This window comes from Bombina bombina, chromosome 3, assembly GCF_027579735.1.
Source record: "Bombina bombina isolate aBomBom1 chromosome 3, aBomBom1.pri, whole genome shotgun sequence".
Classification (NCBI taxonomy): Eukaryota; Metazoa; Chordata; class Amphibia; order Anura; family Bombinatoridae; genus Bombina; species Bombina bombina.
In genome coordinates this window covers 7,006,321-7,028,482 of record NC_069501.1, presented here as the reverse complement: position 1 = coordinate 7,028,482, position 22,162 = coordinate 7,006,321, and the positions used below count along the sequence as shown (strand labels likewise).

General features: G+C 45.4%; 2 protein-coding genes across 2 annotated transcripts in view; one reads left to right on the top strand and one right to left on the bottom strand.

Annotated features, from left to right (window-relative positions):
* The window catches only part of LOC128652779 (ATP-dependent DNA helicase Q4), a 180,208-nt gene extending 174,925 nt beyond the window's left edge, over nucleotides 1-5,283 (bottom strand). Inside the window, exon 1 of the mRNA XM_053705708.1 lies at nucleotides 5,160-5,283. The gene's annotated coding sequence lies outside the window, so the exon portion shown is untranslated. The remainder of the gene's footprint in view (nucleotides 1-5,159) is intronic.
* A 46-nt stretch (nucleotides 5,284-5,329) lies between these two features.
* The window catches only part of VPS28 (VPS28 subunit of ESCRT-I), a 103,211-nt gene continuing 86,378 nt past the window's right edge, over nucleotides 5,330-22,162 (top strand). Inside the window, exons 1-4 of the mRNA XM_053705707.1 lie at nucleotides 5,330-5,407; nucleotides 7,257-7,294; nucleotides 11,549-11,577; nucleotides 12,115-12,152. Coding sequence (XP_053561682.1) covers nucleotides 7,258-7,294; nucleotides 11,549-11,577; nucleotides 12,115-12,152 — 104 coding nt within the window. The 5' untranslated portion in view covers nucleotides 5,330-5,407; nucleotide 7,257. The remainder of the gene's footprint in view (nucleotides 5,408-7,256; nucleotides 7,295-11,548; nucleotides 11,578-12,114; nucleotides 12,153-22,162) is intronic.

The window sequence follows — 22,162 nt, the reverse complement described above, 5'->3', positions numbered from 1 at the left end:
AGGAGGGGGGCACAGAGCTATGTGTGGGGTGTTACTGAGGAGGGGGGCACAGAGCTATGTGTGGGGTGTTACTGAGGAGAGGGGCACAGAGCTATGTGTAGGGGTGTTACTGAGGGGGGCACAGAGCTATGTGTAGGGGTGTTACTGAGGGGGGCACAGAGCTATGTGTAGGGTGTTACTGAGGGGGGCACAGAGCTATGTGTGGGGTGTTACTGAGGAGGGGGGCACAGAGCTATGTGTGGGGTGTTACTGAGGAGAGGGGCACAGAGCTATGTGTAGGGGTGTTACTGAGGGGGGGCACAGAGCTATGTGTAGGGGTGTTACTGAGGGGGGCACAGAGCTATGTGTAGGGTGTTACTGAGGGGGGGCACAGAGCTATGTGTAGGGGTGTTACTGAGGGGGGGCACAGAGCTATGTGTAGGGTGTTACTGAGGAGAGGGGCACAGAGCTATGTGTAGGGTGTTACTGAGGGGGGGCACAGAGCTATGTGTAGGGTGTTACTGAGGGGGGGCACAGAGCTATGTGTGGGGTGTTACTGAGGGGGGGCACAGAGCTATGTGTGGGGTGTTACTGAGGGGGGCACAGAGCTATGTGTGGGGTGTTACTGAGGAGAGGGGCACAGAGCTATGTGTGGGGTGTTACTGAGGAGAGGGGCACAGAGCTATGTGTAGGGTGTTACTGAGGAGAGGGGCACAGAGCTATGTGTGGGGTGTTACTGAGGGGGGGCACAGAGCTATGTGTGGGGTGTTACTGAGGAGAGGGGCACAGAGCTATGTGTAGGGTGTTACTGAGGAGGGGGGCACAGAGCTATGTGTGGGGTGTTACTGAGGGGGGGGCACAGAGCTATGTGTGGGGTGTTACTGAGGGGGGGCACAGAGCTATGTGTGGGGTGTTACTGAGGGGGGCACAGAGCTATGTGTGGGGTGTTACTGAGGGGGGCACAGAGCTATATGTGGGGTGTTACTGAGGAGAGGGGCACAGAGCTATATGTGGGGTGTTACTGAGGGGGGGCACAGAGCTATGTGTGGGGTGTTACTGAGGAGAGGGGCACAGAGCTATGTGTAGGGTGTTACTGAGGGGGGCACAGAGCTATGTGTGGGGTGTTACTGAGGGGGGCACAGAGCTATGTGTGGGGTGTTACTGAGGGGGGGGCACAGAGCTATGTGTGGGGTGTTACTGAGGGGGGGCACAGAGCTATGTGTGGGGTGTTACTGAGGAGAGGGGCACAGAGCTATGTGTAGGGTGTTACTGAGGGGGGGCACAGAGCTATGTGTAGGGTGTTACTGAGGAGAGGGGCACAGAGCTATGTGTGGGGTGTTACTGAGGAGAGGGGCACAGAGCTATATGTGGGGTGTTACTGAGGGGGGGCACAGAGCTATGTGTGGGGTGTTACTGAGGAGGGGGGCACAGAGCTATGTGTAGGGTGTTACTGAGGGGGGGCACAGAGCTATGTGTGGGGTGTTACTGAGGAGAGGGGCACAGAGCTATATGTGGGGTGTTACTGAGGGGGGCACAGAGCTATGTGTAGGGTGTTACTGAGGAGAGGGGCACAGAGCTATGTGTGGGGTGTTACTGAGGAGAGGGGCACAGAGCTATGTGTGGGGTGTTACTGAGGAGAGGGGCACAGAGCTATGTGTGGGGTGTTACTGAGGAGAGGGGCACAGAGCTATATGTGGGGTGTTACTGAGGAGAGGGGCACAGAGCTATGTGTGGGGTGTTACTGAGGAGAGGGGCACAGAGCTATGTGTGGGGTGTTACTGAGGAGAGGGGCACAGAGCTATGTGTGGGGTGTTACTGAGGAGAGGGGCACAGAGCTATATGTGGGGTGTTACTGAGGAGAGGGGCACAGAGCTATGTGTGGGGTGTTACTAAGGAGAGGGGCACAGAGCTATGTGTGGGGTGTTACTAAGGAGAGGGGCACAGAGCTATGTGTGGGGTGTTACTGAGGAGAGGGGCACAGAGCTATATGTGGGGTGTTACTGAGGAGAGGGGCACAGAGCTATGTGTGGGGTGTTACTGAGGAGGGGGGCACAGAGCTATATGTGGGGTGTTACTGAGGAGAGGGGCACAGAGCTATGTGTGGGGTGTTACTGAGGAGAGGGGCACAGAGCTATGTGTGGGGTGTTACTGAGGAGAGGGGCACAGAGCTATGTGTGGGGTGTTACTGAGGAGAGGGGCACAGAGCTATGTGTGGGGTGTTACTGAGGGGGGGCACAGAGCTATGTGTAGGGTGTTACTGAGGAGGGGGGCACAGAGCTATGTGTAGGGTGTTACTGAGGAGAGGGGCACAGAGCTATGTGTGGGGTGTTACTGAGGAGAGGGGCACAGAGCTATGTGTGGGGTGTTACTGAGGGGGGGCACAGAGCTATGTGTAGGGTGTTACTGAGGGGGGGCACAGAGCTATGTGTAGGGTGTTACTGAGGAGAGGGGCACAGAGCTATGTGTGGGGTGTTACTGAGGAGAGGGGCACAGAGCTATGTGTAGGGTGTTACTGAGGGGGGCACAGAGCTATATGTGGGGTGTTACTGAGGGGGGCACAGAGCTATGTGTAGGGTGTTACTGAGGAGAGGGGCACAGAGCTATGTGTAGGGTGTTACTGAGGAGAGGGGCACAGAGCTATGTGTAGGGCGTTACTGAGGGGGGGCACAGAGCTATGTGTAGGGTGTTACTGAGGGGGGGCACAGAGCTATGTGTAGGGTGTTACTGAGGAGGGGGGCACAGAGCTATGTGTGGGGTGTTACTGAGGGGGGGGCACAGAGCTATGTGTGGGGTGTTACTGAGGAGAGGGGCACAGAGCTATGTGTGGGGTGTTACTGAGGAGAGGGGCACAGAGCTATGTGTGGGGTGTTACTGAGGAGAGGGGCACAGAGCTATGTGTGGGGTGTTACTGAGGGGGGGGCACAGAGCTATGTGTAGGGTGTTACTGAGGAGAGGGGCACAGAGCTATGTGTGGGGTGTTACTGAGGGGGAGCACAGAGCTATGTGTAGGGTGTTACTGAGGAGAGGGGCACAGAGCTATGTGTGGGGTGTTACTAAGGAGAGGGGCACAGAGCTATGTGTGGGGTGTTACTGAGGGGGGGCACAGAGCTATGTGTGGGGTGTTACTGAGGGGGGGCACAGAGCTATGTGTGGGGTGTTACTGAGGAGAGGGGCACAGAGCTATGTGTGGGGTGTTAGAGGAGGGGGGCACAGAGCTATGTGTAGGGTGTTACTGAGGGGGGCACAGAGCTATGTGTAGGGTGTTACTGAGGAGGGGGGCATAGAGCTATGTGTAGGGTGTTACTGAGGAGGGGGGCACAGAGCTATGTGTAGGGTGTTACTGAGGAGGGGGGCATAGAGCTATGTGTAGGGTGTTACTGAGGAGGGGGGCACAGAGCTATGTGTGGGGTGTTAGAGGAGGGGGGCACAGAGCTATGTGTAGGGTGTTACTGAGGGGGGGCACAGAGCTATGTGTAGGGTGTTACTGAGGAGGGGGGGCATAGAGCTATGTGTAGGGTGTTACTGAGGGGGGCACAGAGCTATGTGTAGGGTGTTACTGAGGAGGGGGGCATAGAGCTATGTGTAGGGTGTTACTGAGGAGGGGGGCACAGAGCTATGTGTAGGGTGTTACTGAGGAGGGGGGCACAGAGCTATGTGTAGGGTGTTACTGAGGAGGGGGGCACAGAGCTATGTGTGGGGTGTTAGAGGAGGGGGGCACAGAGCTATGTGTAGGGTGTTACTGAGGGGGGGCACAGAGCTATGTGTAGGGTGTTACTGAGGGGGGGCACAGAGCTATGTGTAGGGTGTTACTGAGGAGGGGGGCATAGAGCTATGTGTAGGGTGTTACTGAGGGGGGGCACAGAGCTATGTGTGGGGTGTTACTGAGGAGGGGGGCACAGAGCTATGTGTGGGGTGTTACTGAGGAGGGGGGCACAGAGCTATGTGTGGGGTGTTACTGAGGGGGGCACAGAGCTATGTGTGGGGTGTTACTGAGGGGGGCACAGAGCTATGTGTGGGGTGTTACTGAGGAGGGGGGCATAGAGCTATGTGTAGGGTGTTACTGAGGAGGGGGGCATAGAGCTATGTGTAGGGTGTTACTGAGGAGGGGGGCACAGAGCTATGTGTAGGGTGTTACTGAGGAGGGGGGCACAGAGCTATGTGTGGGGTGTTACTGAGGGGGGCACAGAGCTATGTGTAGGGTGTTACTGAGGAGGGGGGCACAGAGCTATGTGTGGGGTGTTACTGAGGGGGGCACAGAGCTATGTGTGGGGTGTTACTGAGGGGGGCACAGAGCTATGTGTGGGGTGTTACTGAGGAGAGGGGCACAGAGCTATGTGTGGGGTGTTACTGAGGAGAGGGGCACAGAGCTATGTGTGGGGTGTTACTGAGGAGAGGGGCACAGAGCTATATGTGGGGTGTTACTGAGGAGAGGGGCACAGAGCTATATGTGGGGTGTTACTGAGGAGAGGGGCACAGAGCTATGTGTGGGGTGTTACTGAGGAGAGGGGCACAGAGCTATGTGTGGGGTGTTACTGAGGAGAGGGGCACAGAGCTATATGTGGGGTGTTACTGAGGAGAGGGGCACAGAGCTATATGTGGGGTGTTACTGAGGAGAGGGGCACAGAGCTATGTGTGGGGTGTTACTGAGGAGAGGGGCACAGAGCTATGTGTGGGGTGTTACTAAGGAGAGGGGCACAGAGCTATATGTGGGGTGTTACTGAGGAGAGGGGCACAGAGCTATATGTGGGGTGTTACTGAGGAGAGGGGCACAGAGCTATGTGTGGGGTGTTACTGAGGAGAGGGGCACAGAGCTATGTGTGGGGTGTTACTGAGGGGGGGCACAGAGCTATGTGTAGGGTGTTACTGAGGGGGGCACAGAGCTATGTGTAGGGTGTTACTGAGGGGGGGGCACAGAGCTATGTGTAGGGTGTTACTGAGGGGGGCACAGAGCTATGTGTGGGGTGTTACTGAGGGGGGCACAGAGCTATGTGTGGGGTGTTACTGAGGAGAGGGGCACAGAGCTATGTGTGGGGGGTGACTAAGGGGGAGTTACAAAACAAGTACAGAGAGTTGTGAAGAGGTGACATACAGGTGAAGGGGGTGACGTAGCTGGGGGAAGAACCCAGAGCGCGGGCACCGAGCAGGGCGACGAGCACAGGGTACGGGCGCTGTGAACTTACCGATCGGATTGAGCTGTCTCAGTTTAACACAAGAATCGTCATTTTCCCGGGAACCAAATAAACCAATCAGAGTCTCGGCCTGTCAGTGGACGCGCTAATTACGCAGCCAATTACAGTACAGCTATTGGTTTACACGGGTTACTGGCGACAACAGTGTCCTTGAGTGATGACGTCATACTCTAAAGGCACATATAGACCCGGAAGTAAACGGGAAGAGAAGTCACAGACTGAGAGGAACCGAAATACACGTAACTACCGCTGCTCCCGGGGTACAGGGGGTATCACACGCATCATAGTGGGTTATAGGGGGTATCACACGCATCATAGTGGGTTATAGGGGGTATCACACGCTCAGTAGGAGGGTATCACAGGCAACATAAAAGGGTACAGGGGTATCACATGCACCATAAGGGGGTACAGGGGGTATCACAAGCACCATAAGATGGTACAGGGGGTATCACACGCTCCATAAGAAGGTACAAGGACTATCACGGGCACCATAAGAGGGAACAGTGGTATCACAGGCACAATAAAAGGGTACAGGGGGTATAACAGGCACAATATAGGGGTACATGGAGTATTACAGTCACCATAAGAGGGTAGAGGGGGTATCACAGGCACCATAAGGGGTTATAGGGAGTATCACATGCACCAATCCATAAGAGGGTACAGGGGGTATCACAGGCACCATAAGGGGGTACAGTTTTTTTTACACGGACATTAAGAGGGTACAGGGGGTATCACAAGAACTATAATAGGGTACAGGGGGTATCTCAGTCACCGTAAGTGGTTACTGGGGGTATCACAGGCACCAGTCCATAAGAGGGTACAGGGGGTATCACAGGCACCATAAGAGGGATACAGGGAGTATCACAGGCACCATACAGGGGTTATTACAGGCACCGTAAGAGGGTAGAGGGGGTATCAGAGGCATCATAAGGGGGTAAAGTGGGTATCAGAGGCATCATAAGGGGATACAGGGGGTATCGCATGCACCATATGGGGATACAGGGGGTATCGCATGCACCATATGGGGATACAGGGGGTATCGCATGCACCATATGGGGATACAGGGGGTATCGCATGCACCATATGGGGATACAGGGGGTATCGCATGCACCATATGGGGATACAGGGGGTATCGCATGCACCATATGGGGATACAGGGGGTATCGCATGCACCATATGGGGATACAGGGGGTATCGCATGCACCATATGGGGATACAGGGGGTATCGCATGCACCATATGGGGATACAGGGGGTATCGCATGCACCATATGGGGATACAGGGGGTATCGCATGCACCATATGGGGATACAGGGGGTATCGCATGCACCATATGGGGATACAGGGGGTATCGCATGCACCATATGGGGATACAGGGGGTATCGCATGCACCATATGGGGATACAGGGGGTATCGCATGCACCATATGGGGATACAGGGGGTATCGCATGCACCATATGGGGATACAGGGGCTATCGCATGCACCATATGGGGGTACAGGGGCTATCGCAGGCACCGTAAGAGGGTACAGGGGGTATCGCATGCACCATATGGGGATACAGGGGCTATCGCATGCACCGTAAGAGGGTACAGGGGGTATCGCATGCACCATATGGGGATACAGGGGCTATCGCATGCACCATATGGGGATACAGGGGCTATCGCATGCACCATATGGGGATACAGGGGCTATCGCATGCACCATATGGGGGTACAGGGGCTATCGCAGGCACCGTAAGAGGGTACAGGGGGTATCGCATGCACCATATGGGGATACAGGGGCTATCGCATGCACCGTAAGGGGGTACAGGGGGTATCGCATGCACCATATGGGGATACAGGGGCTATCGCATGCACCATATGGGGATACAGGGGCTATCGCATGCACCATATGGGGGTACAGGGGCTATCGCAGGCACCGTAAGAGGGTACAGGGGGTATCACACTCATATGGACCAGGCCAGGGGGGTGGAGATGTGTATTGAGGGTTATACTGTACACTGTGAGTGAGGACACCGCTAATGGGAACCAAAACACACAGTAATAAGTGACCATTTTGTAACATTAACTTTCGGTTTTGTGTTTCACAGAATGTTCCATGGTATTCCAGCAACTGCAGGCATTACTGGTAAGTGACAGAGCTGGCAACTATTAGGTGGTGATAGATGGGAGCGCGGCTCGTTACACTGATGGGCATGGCCAGTGCTACTTGCGGCCCTGATAGCGTGTGAGCGTTACTAGTCTTGCTGATAGGGTGTGAGCGTTACTAGTCTTGCTGATAGGGTGTGAGCGTTACTAGTCTTGCTGATAGGGTGTGAGCGTTACTAGTCTTGCTGATAGGGTGTGAGCGTTACTAGTCTTGCTGATAGGGTGTGAGCGTTACTTGTCTTGCTGATAGGGTGTGAGCGTTACTTGTCTTGCTGATAGGGTGCGAGCATTACTAGTGTTGCTGATAGGGTGTGAGCGTTACAAGTGTTGCTGATAGGGTGTGAGCGTTACAAGTGTTACTGATAGGGTGCGAGCGTTACTAGTGTTGCTGATAGGGTGCGAGCGTTACTAGTGTTGCTGATAGGGTGTGAGCGTTACAAGTGTTGCTGATAGGGTGTGAGCGTTACAAGTGTTACTGATAGGGTGCGAGCGTTACTAGTGTTGCTGATAGGGTGTGAGCGTTACAAGTGTTGCTGATAGGGTGTGAGCGTTACTAGTGTTGCTGATAGGGCTGATAGGGTGCGAGCGTTACTAGTGTTGCTGATAGGGTGTGAGCGTTACAAGTGTTGCTGATAGGGTGTGAGCGTTACAAGTGTTGCTGATAGGGTGTGAGCGTTACAAGTGTTACTGATAGGGTGCGAGCGTTACTAGTGTTGCTGATAGGGTGCGAGCGTTACTAGTGTTGCTGATAGGGTGCGAGCGTTACTAGTGTTGCTGATAGGGTGCGAGCGTTACTAGTGTTGCTGATAGGGTGTGAGCGTTACAAGTGTTGCTGATAGGGTGTGAGCGTTACAAGTGTTACTGATAGGGTGTGAGCGTTACAAGTGTTACTGATAGGGTGCGAGCGTTACTAGTGTTGCTGATAGGGTGCGAGCGTTACTAGTGTTGCTGATAGGGTGTGAGCGTTACAAGTGTTGCTGATAGGGTGTGAGCGTTACAAGTGTTACTGATAGGGTGCGAGCGTTACTAGTGTTGCTGATAGGGTGCGAGCGTTACTAGTGTTGCTGATAGGGTGTGAGCGTTACAAGTGTTGCTGATAGGGTGTGAGCGTTACTAGTGTTGCTGATAGGGTGTGAGCGTTACAAGTGTTGCTGATAGGGTGTGAGCGTTACTAGTGTTGCTGATAGGGTGCGAGCGTTACTAGTGTTGCTGATAGGGTGCGAGCGTTACAAGTGTTGCTGATAGGGTGTGAGCGTTACAAGTGTTGCTGATAGGGTGTGAGCGTTACAAGTGTTGCTGATAGGGTGTGAGCGTTACAAGTGTTGCTGATAGGGTGTGAGCGTTACAAGTGTTACTGATAGGGTGTGAGCGTTACAAGTGTTGCTGATAGGGTGTGAGCGTTACAAGTGTTACTGATAGGGTGCGAGCGTTACTAGTGTTGCTGATAGGGTGCGAGCGTTACTAGTGTTGCTGATAGGGTGCGAGCGTTACTAGTGTTGCTGATAGGGCTGATAGGGTGCGAGCGTTACTAGTGTTGCTGATAGGGTGTGAGCGTTACAATTGTTGCTGATAGGGTGTGAGCGTTACAAGTGTTGCTGATAGGGTGTGAGCGTTACAAGTGTTACTGATAGGGTGCGAGCGTTACTAGTGTTGCTGATAGGGTGCGAGCGTTACTAGTGTTGCTGATAGGGTGCGAGCGTTACTAGTGTTGCTGATAGGGTGCGAGCGTTACTAGTGTTGCTGATAGGGTGCGAGCGTTACTAGTGTTGCTGATAGGGTGTGAGCGTTACTAGTGTTGCTGATAGGGTGCGAGCGTTACTAGTGTTGCTGATAGGGTGCGAGCGTTACTAGTGTTGCTGATAGGGTGCGAGCGTTACTAGTGTTGCTAATAGGGCTGATAGGGTGCGAGCGTTACTAGTCTTGCTGATGGGGTGTGAGCGTTACAAGTGTTGCTGATAGGGTGTGAGCGTTACTAGTGTTGCTGATAGGGTGTGAGCGTTACAAGTGTTACTGATAGGGTGCGAGCGTTACTAGTGTTGCTGATAGGGTGTGAGCGTTACAAGTGTTACTGATAGGGTGTGAGCGTTACAAGTGTTACTGATAGGGTGCGAGCATTACTAGTGTTGCTGATAGGGTGTGAGCGTTACAAGTGTTACTGATAGGGTGCGAGCGTTACTAGTGTTGCTGATAGGGTGTGAGCGTTACAAGTGTTGCTGATAGGGTGTGAGCGTTACAAGTGTTGCTGATAGGGTGCGAGCGCTACTAGTGTTGCTGATAGGGTGCGGGCGTTACTAGTGTTGCTGATAGGGTGTGAGCGTTACAAGTGTTGCTGATAGGGTGTGAGCGTTACAAGTGTTGCTGATAGGGTGCGAGCGTTACTAGTGTTGCTGATAGGGTGCGAGCGTTACTAGTGTTGCTGATAGGGTGCGAGCGTTACTAGTGTTGCTGATAGGGTGTGAGCGTTACAAGTGTTACTGATAGGGTGCGAGCGTTACTAGTGTTGCTGATAGGGTGTGAGCGTTACTAGTGTTGCTGATAGGGTGCGAGCGTTACTAGTGTTGCTGATAGGGTGCGAGCGTTACTAGTGTTGCTGATAGGGTGCGAGCGTTACTAGTGTTGCTGATAGGGCTGATAGGGTGCGAGCGTTACTAGTGTTGCTGATAGGGTGCGAGCGTTACTAGTGTTGCTGATAGGGTGCGAGCGTTACTAGTGTTGCTGATAGGGTGCGAGCGTTACTAGTGTTGCTGAGAGGGTGCGAGCGTTACTAGTGTTGCTGATAGGGTGTGAGCGTTACTAGTGTTGCTGATAGGGTGCGAGCGTTACTAGTGTTGCTGATAGGGTGCGAGCGTTACTAGTGTTGCTGATAGGGCTGATAGGGTGCGAGCGTTACTAGTGTTGCTGAGAGGGTGCGAGCGTTACTAGTGTTGCTGAGAGGGTGCGAGCGTTACTTGTGTTGCTGAGAGGGTGCGAGCGTTACTAGTGTTGCTGAGAGGGTTCGAGCGTTACTAGTGTTGCTGAGAGGGTGCGAGCGTTACTAGTGTTGCTGAGAGGGTGCGAGCGTTACTAGTGTTGCTGAGAGGGTGCGCACGTTACTAGTGTTGCTGAGAGGGTGCGCGCGTTACTAGTGTTGCTGATAGGGTGCGAGCGTTACTAGTGTTGCTGATAGGGTGCGAGCGTTACTAGTGTTGCTGAGAGGGTGCGAGCGTTACTAGTGTTGCTGAGAGGGTGCGCGCGTTACTAGTGTTGCTGAGAGGATTCGCGCGTTACTAGTGTTGCTGAGAGGGTGCGAGCGTTACTAGTGTTGCTGAGAGGGTGCGAGCGTTACTAGTGTTGCTGAGAGGGTGCGAGCGTTACTAGTGTTGCTGAGAGGGTGCGAGCGTTACTAGTGTTGCTGAGAGGGTGCGAGCGTTACTAGTGTTGCTGAGAGGGTGCGAGCGTTACTAGTGTTGCTGAGAGGGTGCGAGCGTTACTAGTGTTGCTGAGAGGGTGCGAGCGTTACTAGTGTTGCTGTTGGGGTGCGAGCGTTACTAGTGTTGCTGTTGGGGTGCGAGCGTTACTAGTGTTGCTGTTGGGGTGCGAGCGTTACTAGTGTTGCTGTTGGGGTGCGAGCGTTACTAGTGTTGCTGTTGGGGTGCGAGCGTTACTAGTGTTGCTGTTGGGGTGCGAGCGTTACTAGTCTTGCTGTTGGGGTGCGAGCGTTACTAGTCTTGCTGTTGGGGTGCGAGCGTTACTAGTCTTGCTGTTGGGGTGCAAGCGTTACTAGTCTTGCTGTTGGGGTGCGAGCGTTACTCGTCTTGCTGTTGGGGAGCGAGCGTTGCTGTTGGGGAGCGAGCGTTGCTAGTGTTGCTGTTGGAAGGGCGAGCGTTGCTAGTGTTGCTGTTGGAAGGGCGAGCGTTGCTAGTGTTGCTGTTGGAAGGGCGAGCGTTGCTAGTGTTGCTGTTGGAAGGGCGAGCGTTGCTAAATTTTTGCTGTTGGAAGGGCGAGCGTTGCTAGGGGAGCTAATAGGCTGCAGGCATGTCTAGTGGCGCTGTTGGGGCGCAGGCATGTCTAGTGGTGCTGTTGGGGCGCAGGCATCTGTTGGGGCGCGGGCATGTCTGGTGGCGCTGTTGGGGCGCGGGCATGTCTAGTGGCGCTGTTGGGGCGCGGGCATGTCTAGTGTGGGTTTAGCTCACAGTAAATTTTACTGAGCAGTGATGCGAGTTGCTGTTGATCAGAGTTTCTTCTTTATTCTCAGCTCCAGGAAATAAACCAGAGCTATATGAGGTAAGTTATGGCAAGAGAGTAAACCAAGTATTTAGCGCAGAGTAAGACTGGTTTGTGGTGAAGAAGATGTTTGTACTTAAGGGTTCATTTATTACTAAAAGAAGGTTCCCTGTGACTGGGGGGGGGGGGGGGTGGTGTTTAATCTGATGGGGATAATGTATGGTCCAGAGGATGAGGTTCTGTCTAGCAGGGTGGTAATGTATGGCCAGAGTGGGAGGTTCTGTCTAACGGGGATAATGTATGGTCCAGAGGGGGAGGTTCTGTCTGACAGGGGGATTATGTATGGTCCAGAGGGGGAGGTTCTGTCTAACAGGGGGATAATGTATGGTCCAGAGGGGGAGGTTCTGTCTAACGGGGATAATGTTTGGCCCAGAGGGGGAGGTTCTGTCTAACGGGGATAATGTTTGGCCCAGAGGGGGTGGTTCTGTCTCACAGAGGGATAATGTTTGGCCCAGAGGGGGAGGTTCTGTCTGTATTTGGTTTCCCTAATGTTGGGGAGGAGTGGAAGCTTAAGTATTTATCTTTAATTTTTTACAGGAGGTGAAATTGTACAAAAATGCCCGGGAGAGAGAGAAGTAAGAAATATATATGTTTAAAGTGGTTGCTGCATGTGACGTATAATACACGCACTTAAAGGGACAGTCAAGTCCAAAAACAACTTTCATGATTCAGATAGGGCATGCAATTTTAAACAATTTTTCAATTGACTTTTATCATTGAATTTGCTTTGTTCCCTTGGTGGTATTTTTGAAAAGCTAAACCTAGCTAGGCTCAAACTGATTTTTAAACCATTGAAAACCGCCCCTTAGCTCAGAGCATTTTGAAAGTTTTTTACGGTTAGACAGTACTAGTTCATGTGTGCTCACTCCCGTGCAGTTATTTAGTAGTCTGCACTGATTGACTAAACTGCATGTCTGTCAAAAGCACTGAGATAAGGGGGCAGTCTGCAGAGGCTTAGATACAAGGTAATCACAGAGGTAAAAAGTGTATTAATATAACAGTGTTGGTTATGCAAAACTGGGGAATGGGTAATAAAGGGATTAGCTATCTTTTTAAACAATTAAAATTCTGGTGTAGACTGTCCCTTTAAATCTTAGAATCATTTTATTCAAAGAGCAACTTTAAACAGCATTAACATCATATTTAGGGCTAAACTCATTCACACAAACCCCATCCACCAAACATCACACTGCTCAAACTGGCTCTGACGCAAGGATGGCATACGCCTCCTCAGCACTATGTTTTCTGTGACATTATTGTATTAATCTCCCCTCCCCTCTCTCTCTATGGGGCTTTTTATTTTATATAATATATATATATATATATATATATATATATAAACAAGTTAACGTCCAGCACCAATTCTGTCCTCGATAAGGGTGCAAGCAGCCGCTGTCTCACCTTGACAGGTATTAATATGCAAAATAGAAATGGCTGCAGCACTCCAAGTTATTTTTTATAACATTTTTATTACAAGCAGTGAAATACAGGCGACGTTTCGGGCCTCTGCCCTTTCTCAAGCCAAGTGATTAGTACATAATCCAACTCCACCTTTTATAGGCAGTCCATGTGACACAACACAGGTGTAGATAATTACAATTGTGATAATACATATTCTTACAACAGAATAAAAATAATCGATAAACAGTGATTTTGTTTTATAATCATAACTATGCATTTTTTATATACAAAAAACCTTGTGATTTTCAATTTATGTAATTCTTTAAACACCTTCTTATTTTTAAATATTCAGTGTTACTGTGGGGAAAATATAAAGTGACCTTAACAGTTCATTATCTTGTCTGTGAATTATGTGAGATAATTTCATGTTAGTGATTTTTCATTACCATTTATTTATACTATTAAGAAATTTTTTATTTTATTAAAAACAGTAATCAAACTAACAACTAAATTCTAATCTTGCAAGATATGTTTTATCTCTGATGGATGTTAAACAGGGGAATGCATACACTCTAATATTATTTACTATATGTAAACCATAACGACAGCATTCAAAATAAGATCCTTATATTTTTACAAACAACCTATTTTTTTATTATGTTATTCAGCACATCTCTTTTTTCAAGTTGTTCTCTTTTCTTTATGTGAGTCTTGATCTAAATCATAGAAAGAAAGTTTACAGTAAATTATCATAATCATTACAGAAACAAAAACAGGTTATAGTCTTTATTTAAACCTTTAGGGTGCATACTTTCTAGTCTATTGATCCAAATAACCTCTCTCTGCTGTAGTTTTTTAACCCTATCCTGTCCCCTTCTCTGTATTGGAACATGTTCAAGGATTTGAAACCTTAACTGATTAACATTATGGTTTTTCTCTTTAAAGTGTGCAGATACAGGTAAATCTGAAATGGCCTTACGTATGGTGTATTTGTTTAAAGGATTATTTAATCAAAACTGACATAGGTAGTAGTAAGACAAGAATGTCATTTTCAAAAAAGAAAGGCACTTTTCCCTGTTATAATTGTTCACATTGTAGCTGTGTGATTAAAGGCAGTGAGGTTGTCCACCCATACACGGGTAAAAAATATAGGATTAATGGTTTGTTTACTTGTCAAACGGATCATGTCATATATTCTCTAAAATGTCCCTGTGGGCTAATATACATAGGGGAAACTACCCAAAAAATGAAAGACAGACTCACACAACACACATACACCATACGTAAGGCCATTTCAGATTTACCTGTATCTGCACACTTTAAAGAGAAAAACCATAATGTTAATCAGTTAAGGTTTCAAATCCTTGAACATGTTCCAATACAGAGAAGGGGACAGGATAGGGTTAAAAAGCTACAGCAGAGAGAGGTTATTTGGATCAATAGACTAGAAAGTATGCACCCTAAAGGTTTAAATAAAGACTATAACCTGTTTTTGTTTCTGTAATGATTATGATAATTTACTGTAAACTTTCTTTCTATGATTTAGATCAAGATTCACATAAAGAAAAGAGAACAACTTGAAAAAAGAGATGTGCTGAATAACATAATAAAAAAATAGGTTGTTTGTAAAAATATAAGGATCTTATTTTGAATGCTGTCGTTATGGTTTACATATAGTAAATAATATTAGAGTGTATGCATTCCCCTGTTTAACATCCATCAGAGATAAAACATATCTTGCAAGATTAGAATTTAGTTGTTAGTTTGATTACTGTTTTTAATAAAATAAAAAATTTCTTAATAGTATAAATAAATGGTAATGAAAAATCACTAACATGAAATTATCTCACATAATTCACAGACAAGATAATGAACTGTTAAGGTCACTTTATATTTTCCCCACAGTAACACTGAATATTTAAAAATAAGAAGGTGTTTAAAGAATTACATAAATTGAAAATCACAAGGTTTTTTGTATATAAAAAATGCATAGTTATGATTATAAAACAAAATCACTGTTTATTGATTATTTTTATTCTGTTGTAAGAATATGTATTATCACAATTGTAATTATCTACACCTGTGTTGTGTCACATGGACTGCCTAAAAAAGGTGGAGTTGGATTATGTACTAATCACTTGGCTTGAGAAAGGGCAGAGGCCCGAAACGTCGCCTGTATTTCACTGCTTGTAATAAAAATGTTATAAAAAATAACTTGGAGTGCTGCAGCCATTTCTATTTTGCATATATATATATATATATATATTTTTTTTTTATTATTACTTACTAAGTGCCTCGACCCACCGAGGCACACAGCATCTAAGATCACTCTTGGCAATACGACACATATTGGATGTGCTTTGAAACACACTTTTACACATTAGGTGTCTGAATTCTGGCCCTGTAAGGGAACACATAGGGGCTCTGATGCGATAGACACATGAGCGGCTCGGCAAAGCTCGATTTGTTTACTCCTCAGTCACTCTGTGACTGAGTAACGCCCACATTGTGACTGACAGGCTATGCTAATTAGCCATGCGGTCGGGTTGAAACTTTCACTTGCGCGTTGCAGGGTTGAGCCGCGCCTGTTCCCTGGGGTAAGTGCTCTTTAACACACTTGTCATAAAATGGATGTATATGCCACATAGAATTGCTGTAGCCATGCCCCATTCGATAACAGTAAATTCTGTCACACTGGCTAGGTTCTTTACATGGGGTCTTACTATGACATAACACGGGCCGGTTAGCTCACTGGCTACATGGGACATAATACACGGTGTTGCGAGCCCAGGAGGTTTGACACAGACTATGGGATTCTTTACACTTGCAGTTACTTGAGTGGCCGGACACATCTCACACAGTCAACTATTACCATAGGAGATGCTAGTACATGCTTGAGGTAATTGTAAGGAACATGTATCTCACATTAGCAGGTCTGAGATGTAAACTCTAGCAACACAGTTCAGTTCTAAAGAGGTTTAAATGGTTATGCGATTATATTGAGTTAAAAGGTTGATGGCTTATTAAGCGCTGATGGCTTATGTTGATTGCTCATGTAAATTTTTATTCTGGCAATCAGATACAGATATGACAATAAGGTTTGCCTACAATGATGCTGCTATAGAGATTTCCTTGGTGCATATGTTTTATTCTAAATCTGTGTATGAAAGATCAGTGCTTGCCTAAATTTATATTTTTAATCCTCTGAGACTATGCTATTATATTATGATTAATATAACTGTATCCCTGTAATCTCTATGTCTACACCATTATGTGTGTGTGTATATATTACACTATTCAGCTATGAGATAATGTGAGATATGTGCATTTGCAGTTTATTGTGTTTTTGTATTTTTTTTATTTTTTCTGGTTTCTACAATTTGGTGATTTGGTCATTAGGCCTTGTTTATGTGTTACCATGGTGATTATGTTTTTGGCGCAATGTTTGAAGTTGGTGATGGGTGGGGCTAGTGCTATATATTGCACATTTTGTTCACTTGCACTGTTATCTGGTCTGAGGAAGGGGTCTGTGAACCCCGAAACGTTACCACAATAAAGATTTAAAGGTTTCTTTAACCAAATCCAGCGAGTGCAGTCCTTTATTGGAAATAGATTGCATACTTGATTGACTGTGCACCCTGGTGGATGACCACACAGCATTGGGAGTGCAGACACACACAGTGGATATATATATAAAAAAAAAATATTATTATTATTACTTACTAAGTGCCTCGACCCACCGAGGCACTTAGCACACAAGCAGAGCATCGGAAGCCTGTTAGAGAGACTGGTCTTGATCGCTTCCAGTGCTCAGTTTAGCCGAGGACGTACGTCTTCTTCGGTTGGTGTTTTTTTTTTTTTTTTTTTTTAAAGGCGTTGGTCGTTAAGGGGTTAAAGTCTTCTTTTTATAATTTTGTAAAAATGGTAGAGAAGGACATTAATCTTTTGGATGTAGATAGTGATTTTGTGGATAATGTAAATCAATTACAAAGACAAGCCATGAGAGAATTAAGTGAGGATACTTCCATCACTATTAAGCCATCGGATAAAGGTGGAAATGTAGTGGTACTCAATACTAAAGATTATATTGAGGAATGTGAAAGACAGCTATAAGTTAAAACGCAATATAAACTCTTAAAATCTGATCCAACACAAAAATATAATGAACAGCTAAAAACTATATTCTCAAGGGCTTTGGAGGATAATTTGATCACTAAAAAAGAATTTCAATATCTTTATGTAAAATATCCTATAGTACCAACTTTCTACACTATTCCAAAACTCCATAAAGGAAAAATCCCCCACCTGGGAGACCAATAGTTTCAGGCCAAGGCTCAATTACAGAAAATATCTCCCAATATGTGGATTTTTGTTTACGGCCCATACCTACAAAATCTGCCATCATATATAAAAGATACATTGGATGTTCTAAAAAAGTTAGATGATATTACAGTTAAGGAAGATACAATCTTGGTAGCAATTGGTATATTCTTCAATTCCACATATTAAAGGAATTGAAGCATGCAAATTCTATTTGCAACAAAGAGGTCCGGCATATGACAAGCATACAGCATTTGTCTTAGAATTACTTAAATTTATTTTAGAACATAACTTCTTTATATTTAATGGTAAATATTATGAACAGATACTTGGCACAGCGATGGGGACATGTTGTGCCCCAACCTATGCCTGTTTATACTTAGGGAAATGGGAACAGGATTGTATCCTGGATAATGAATTTAACCAGAATAACAGTATAGGCCTATGGCTAAGATTTCTAGATGACATTTTAGTTATCTGGGAAAATACGGAGGAAAATTTAATAAAATTTATGAATAATTTGAATTCCAATAATTGGGATCTAAAATTCACATTCTCCCAGGATAAAGCAGTTATTTCGTTCCTAGATCTAAATGTAATGATACTTCAAAATAAAATAGAAACATCCACATTTAGGAAACCAACAGCAGGAAATACACTTCTAGCCTATAACAGCCATCACCCGCAAGCATTAATAAATAATATACCTTATGGTCAATATTTAAGACTGAAGCGTAATTGTTCTGAAGAGGAGAAATTTAGATTGGAGGCCAGGGACCTTAAAAACAGATTCAGAGAGAGAGGTTACCCGGATAAAACTTTAAAAATAGCCTATAATCGGTCAAAACTAAAAACTAGGGACAATCTACTATACATGCATAATGAAAAGGAATTATTAAATTCAGGCCCAGTAAGATTTATAACAAACTATAATAACAAATGGCAAACAATAAGAAGAATCCTAGAAAAACATTGGCATATTTTGCAAGCTGAATCCTCCCTATCTGATATTATTGGAGATAAACCATCTTTGGCAGCAAGGAAAGCTAATAACGTAAAGGACAAACTAGTAAGGAGCCATCTTTGGCAGCAAGGAAAGCTAATAACGTAAAGGACAAACTAGTAAGGAGCCATCTTTGGCAGCAAGGAAAGCTAATAACGTAAAGGACAAACTAGTAAGGAGCCATCTTTGGCAGCAAGGAAAGCTAATAACGTAAAGGATAAATTAGTAAGGAGCCATCTTTCCTATAAACCCAAATCTTCTTGGTTGGAAAAATGGAGAAACAAAGATGGGAACTACAAATGTAGCCACTGTTCAGTGTGCCAGAATATGGCAACAGATAGTAGTTTTACTGACAAAGATGGCAAAAAAACATAAAACCAAAGGGCATATATCTTGTGGCAGTGAAGGTATTGTATATATGGTGTTCTGCAAATGTCCCATGTTCTATATAGGAAAAACATACAGAGAACTAGGTGAGCGCATAAAAGAACACAAAAGGGATATTAAAAATGTGAATATAAAAACAAGTGCAGTAGCCAGACACTTTTTAGAATGCCATCAAAGTGATAAAAAACTAAGATTTAGAGGATTGGAGGCAGTGGATTTCAAAGGTAGAGGGGGGGATGTAGATAAAAAACTTTTGCAATTGGAATGCAAATGGATATATAATCTAAAATCACTGAAACCCCTAGGTTTAAATGAAGAAATCAACTATGCACCATTCTTATGAGAAAGAAATATCAATGTGATTTGTGATTTTTTTGCTGAAATATTATAATTAAAATCTGAGGTCAAATAATTATTAACCGTGTATATATGCTTTCAAGGTTAGCAGAAATATTTGAAGTATAATTTTGTGGTATATATTTATCATATGATATAAATCTATTTTTGGAATATATTTATCGTAGGATATAAATCTATCTTTGGAAATATTATATCACTTTAGTTAAATTAGCATGAATAGTAACAATTGTGGCAACATAGTATTTGAATATGTATATAAATTATACACCTGGCAATCAAAGAGAAGGAAAAAGGAGGAGTTTCCAGGCAGACTTAAGGATACACAAATCTGCAACTAATTACAAACTCAGCCGGAAGAAGCCCAATGCTTTGTGGGTGAAACGCGCGTAGCTGCTTAGAATGCCTGTGGAGTAACAGCTGATCTCTACCGAGCACACGCTGAAGCCCAATCTATACTGTGGAAACGAAAGGAGCCAAACTACAGTGCCCTGCAAAACAAGTAAGGCGTGATATTTACCACTAAGAGCCTTGCATATTCAGGATACTTTTGAGACAGAAGGAACTCACAGGACAGGTAATAATGTTTTATAACAGAAGCGGAGTTGTATTTACAATGATACCTGGGATCTACTGACCGCCGCAGTAGCTGCTGTGTAAGTAGCGATACTACAGAACACAGGATCAAATGTTGCAAGACAGGTAATTATACAAAGTCGATCTTGGGTTAACGGTGAACGCTGTGATTACTACTGTTGTGGAAATTTTGATAATAACAACGGAACTGTTCACATTATCTGTCTCTTAAAATAGACTTTCATTGTCTGCAGGTTGCTTTCTGATTGATGGAGACCTATATATGGGGCTGAGTTGTCTCACAAAGTTATCCAGGATTCATTTCTTATATATACCCTGGAATAGAGGCCTCTATATAGGGTTCCTTAATACGATTCACAGAATTATACGGGACTTTCAGTTAATTCAATTTTGTTGCCACAATAATTTTGAATATGTATACTATGTTTTGTTGTTTTTGATTTTGAATTTTTGGATAAAGTGATTTATAACTTGACCTGCTAATTGCCTGTGTTTTCTATAGGTTAGTACTAATCCATTGTACTTTATTTACCTCATTTATCCCTATGTGCTGGATTAAGAGTTACTATTTTTCCCTTTTAACTCGATATTCAATTATTTAACTCTCCGTGCACAGGTGGAAGGAGAACAATTTTGGGGGGTACCCCATTAATCCTTTCACTTTTGGGAAGGAATTATATATAAATGGAGTGCTGATGCATTATATATATATATATATATATATATATATATACTTTATTATTAAAGGGACACTAAACCCACAATTTTTCTTTTATGATTCAGGTAGAGAATACAATTTTAAACAACATTCCAATTTACTTCTATTATCTAATTTGCTTCATTCTTTAGATATACTTTGTTGAAGAAATAGTAATGCACATGTGTGAGCCAATCACACGAGGCATCTATGTGCAGCACCCAATCAGCAGCTACTGAGCCTATCTAGATATGCTTTTCAGCAAAGAATATCAATAGATTGAAGCAAATTAGATAATAGAAGTAATTTAGAAAGTTGCGTAAAATTGCATGCTCTATCTGAATCATGAAAGAGAATATGTGGGTGTTATGCCCCTTTAAGTTAGCAATTCTGTGTTGTATTGAAAACACGCTGACTTGGCCAGAAGTAACATAAAGATGGAGCTAGGGACACTGCTAACTCATATGAGTGAAATATGTTTGTTAGGTCCTCCTTCATTGTTTACGTATGGTTGAGGTGTGTATGATATGTACCAATCAGGATCAAGTATTGACCTATAAGAAGCACCCTGTGAATACACGCCTTATTCTCCTTGACAAAGGGCGGTGTTGTGAAATGCGTGTCGGAGTGTTTGTGTCGCCATCACCTGCCATGCTCTGTGTCTAAAAGGCTGCACATTAACAAGAAGAAATTCGGACTTCGGTGACATTGAGGTAGGAGACTGTAGAAACCGCTTACAGACAGAAATACTGATATATTGTTCGTATACTTTTGGATGTAGACTCAGATACCACACACGCCACGGACCTCTCTGTGTGACATAGACTCATGTATTTGGTTTACGCAAACGCTGTGGTTGCATAAGAGTGTACCAAGTGGGTTGATCAAGTGTTTGGGGTGAGCCAAGATTGAAACAAACAATTTGGGATTACGAATGTCTGTACCTCTGTCACATCCATAGACGAACTGTTATGTTAATATATGCTAGCGTATTTCAGACGCAGGTGCTACAGATTTCAGCCATACATGTACCCCTATGGAGTCAGACTGCAATTTAAAAATGTATGCAGTTTATAAGTCTACACAGTGATTTCCCTTATAGATATTGGGACAGTTTATCATTATAAAACCAGTAATCAAGTAGAGAATTGGACAAGTGAAAGAGATATCCGATTTTAAAGTCCATTGGATTACACTATTTCTCACACACTGGGGCTGTTACAGAATCGTCTGGATATAACGAAGGCTGTGAATCATTCCTGAGTATTTTTTGTGCAGGTGTTGCTGGTCATTCCCCCTTGGGACGCCTTGGGGGTTGTACAATTATGACTTTTCTTTTTTAAGACACGATGAGTCCACTGATCATCTTAATTACTAATGGGATATTCACCTCCTGGTCAGCAGAAGGCGGCAACGAACATCACAGCAAAGCTGTTAAATAGCTCCTCCCTTCCCTCCCACTCCAGTCATTCTCTTTGCCTACGTTAGTGATAGGAAGTGGTAAAGTGAGGTGTTAGAAAAGATTCTTCAATCAAGAGTTTATTATTTTTAAAGTAGTGCCAGAGAGTGCTGCTTTGTCCTAGGGGGTAGCTGTGGTCCATATCAGTCTCTTCAGTAGAGTAGTGGTGGCTTTAGAGCAATGGGAACTTGTGGGACATAATTCTCACTGCGCCTCCCATGTATTTATGCTGCCCTAACCCTGAGGAATATTTATTCAGAAATGTTCTTTTTTTTCACAGGTCCTCTCAAACCTGGTGAACTGCCTTTGCTGTCAGACAGACATATAAGGTAAGTGCTATGTTATTTTCCTGGGACACACAGAG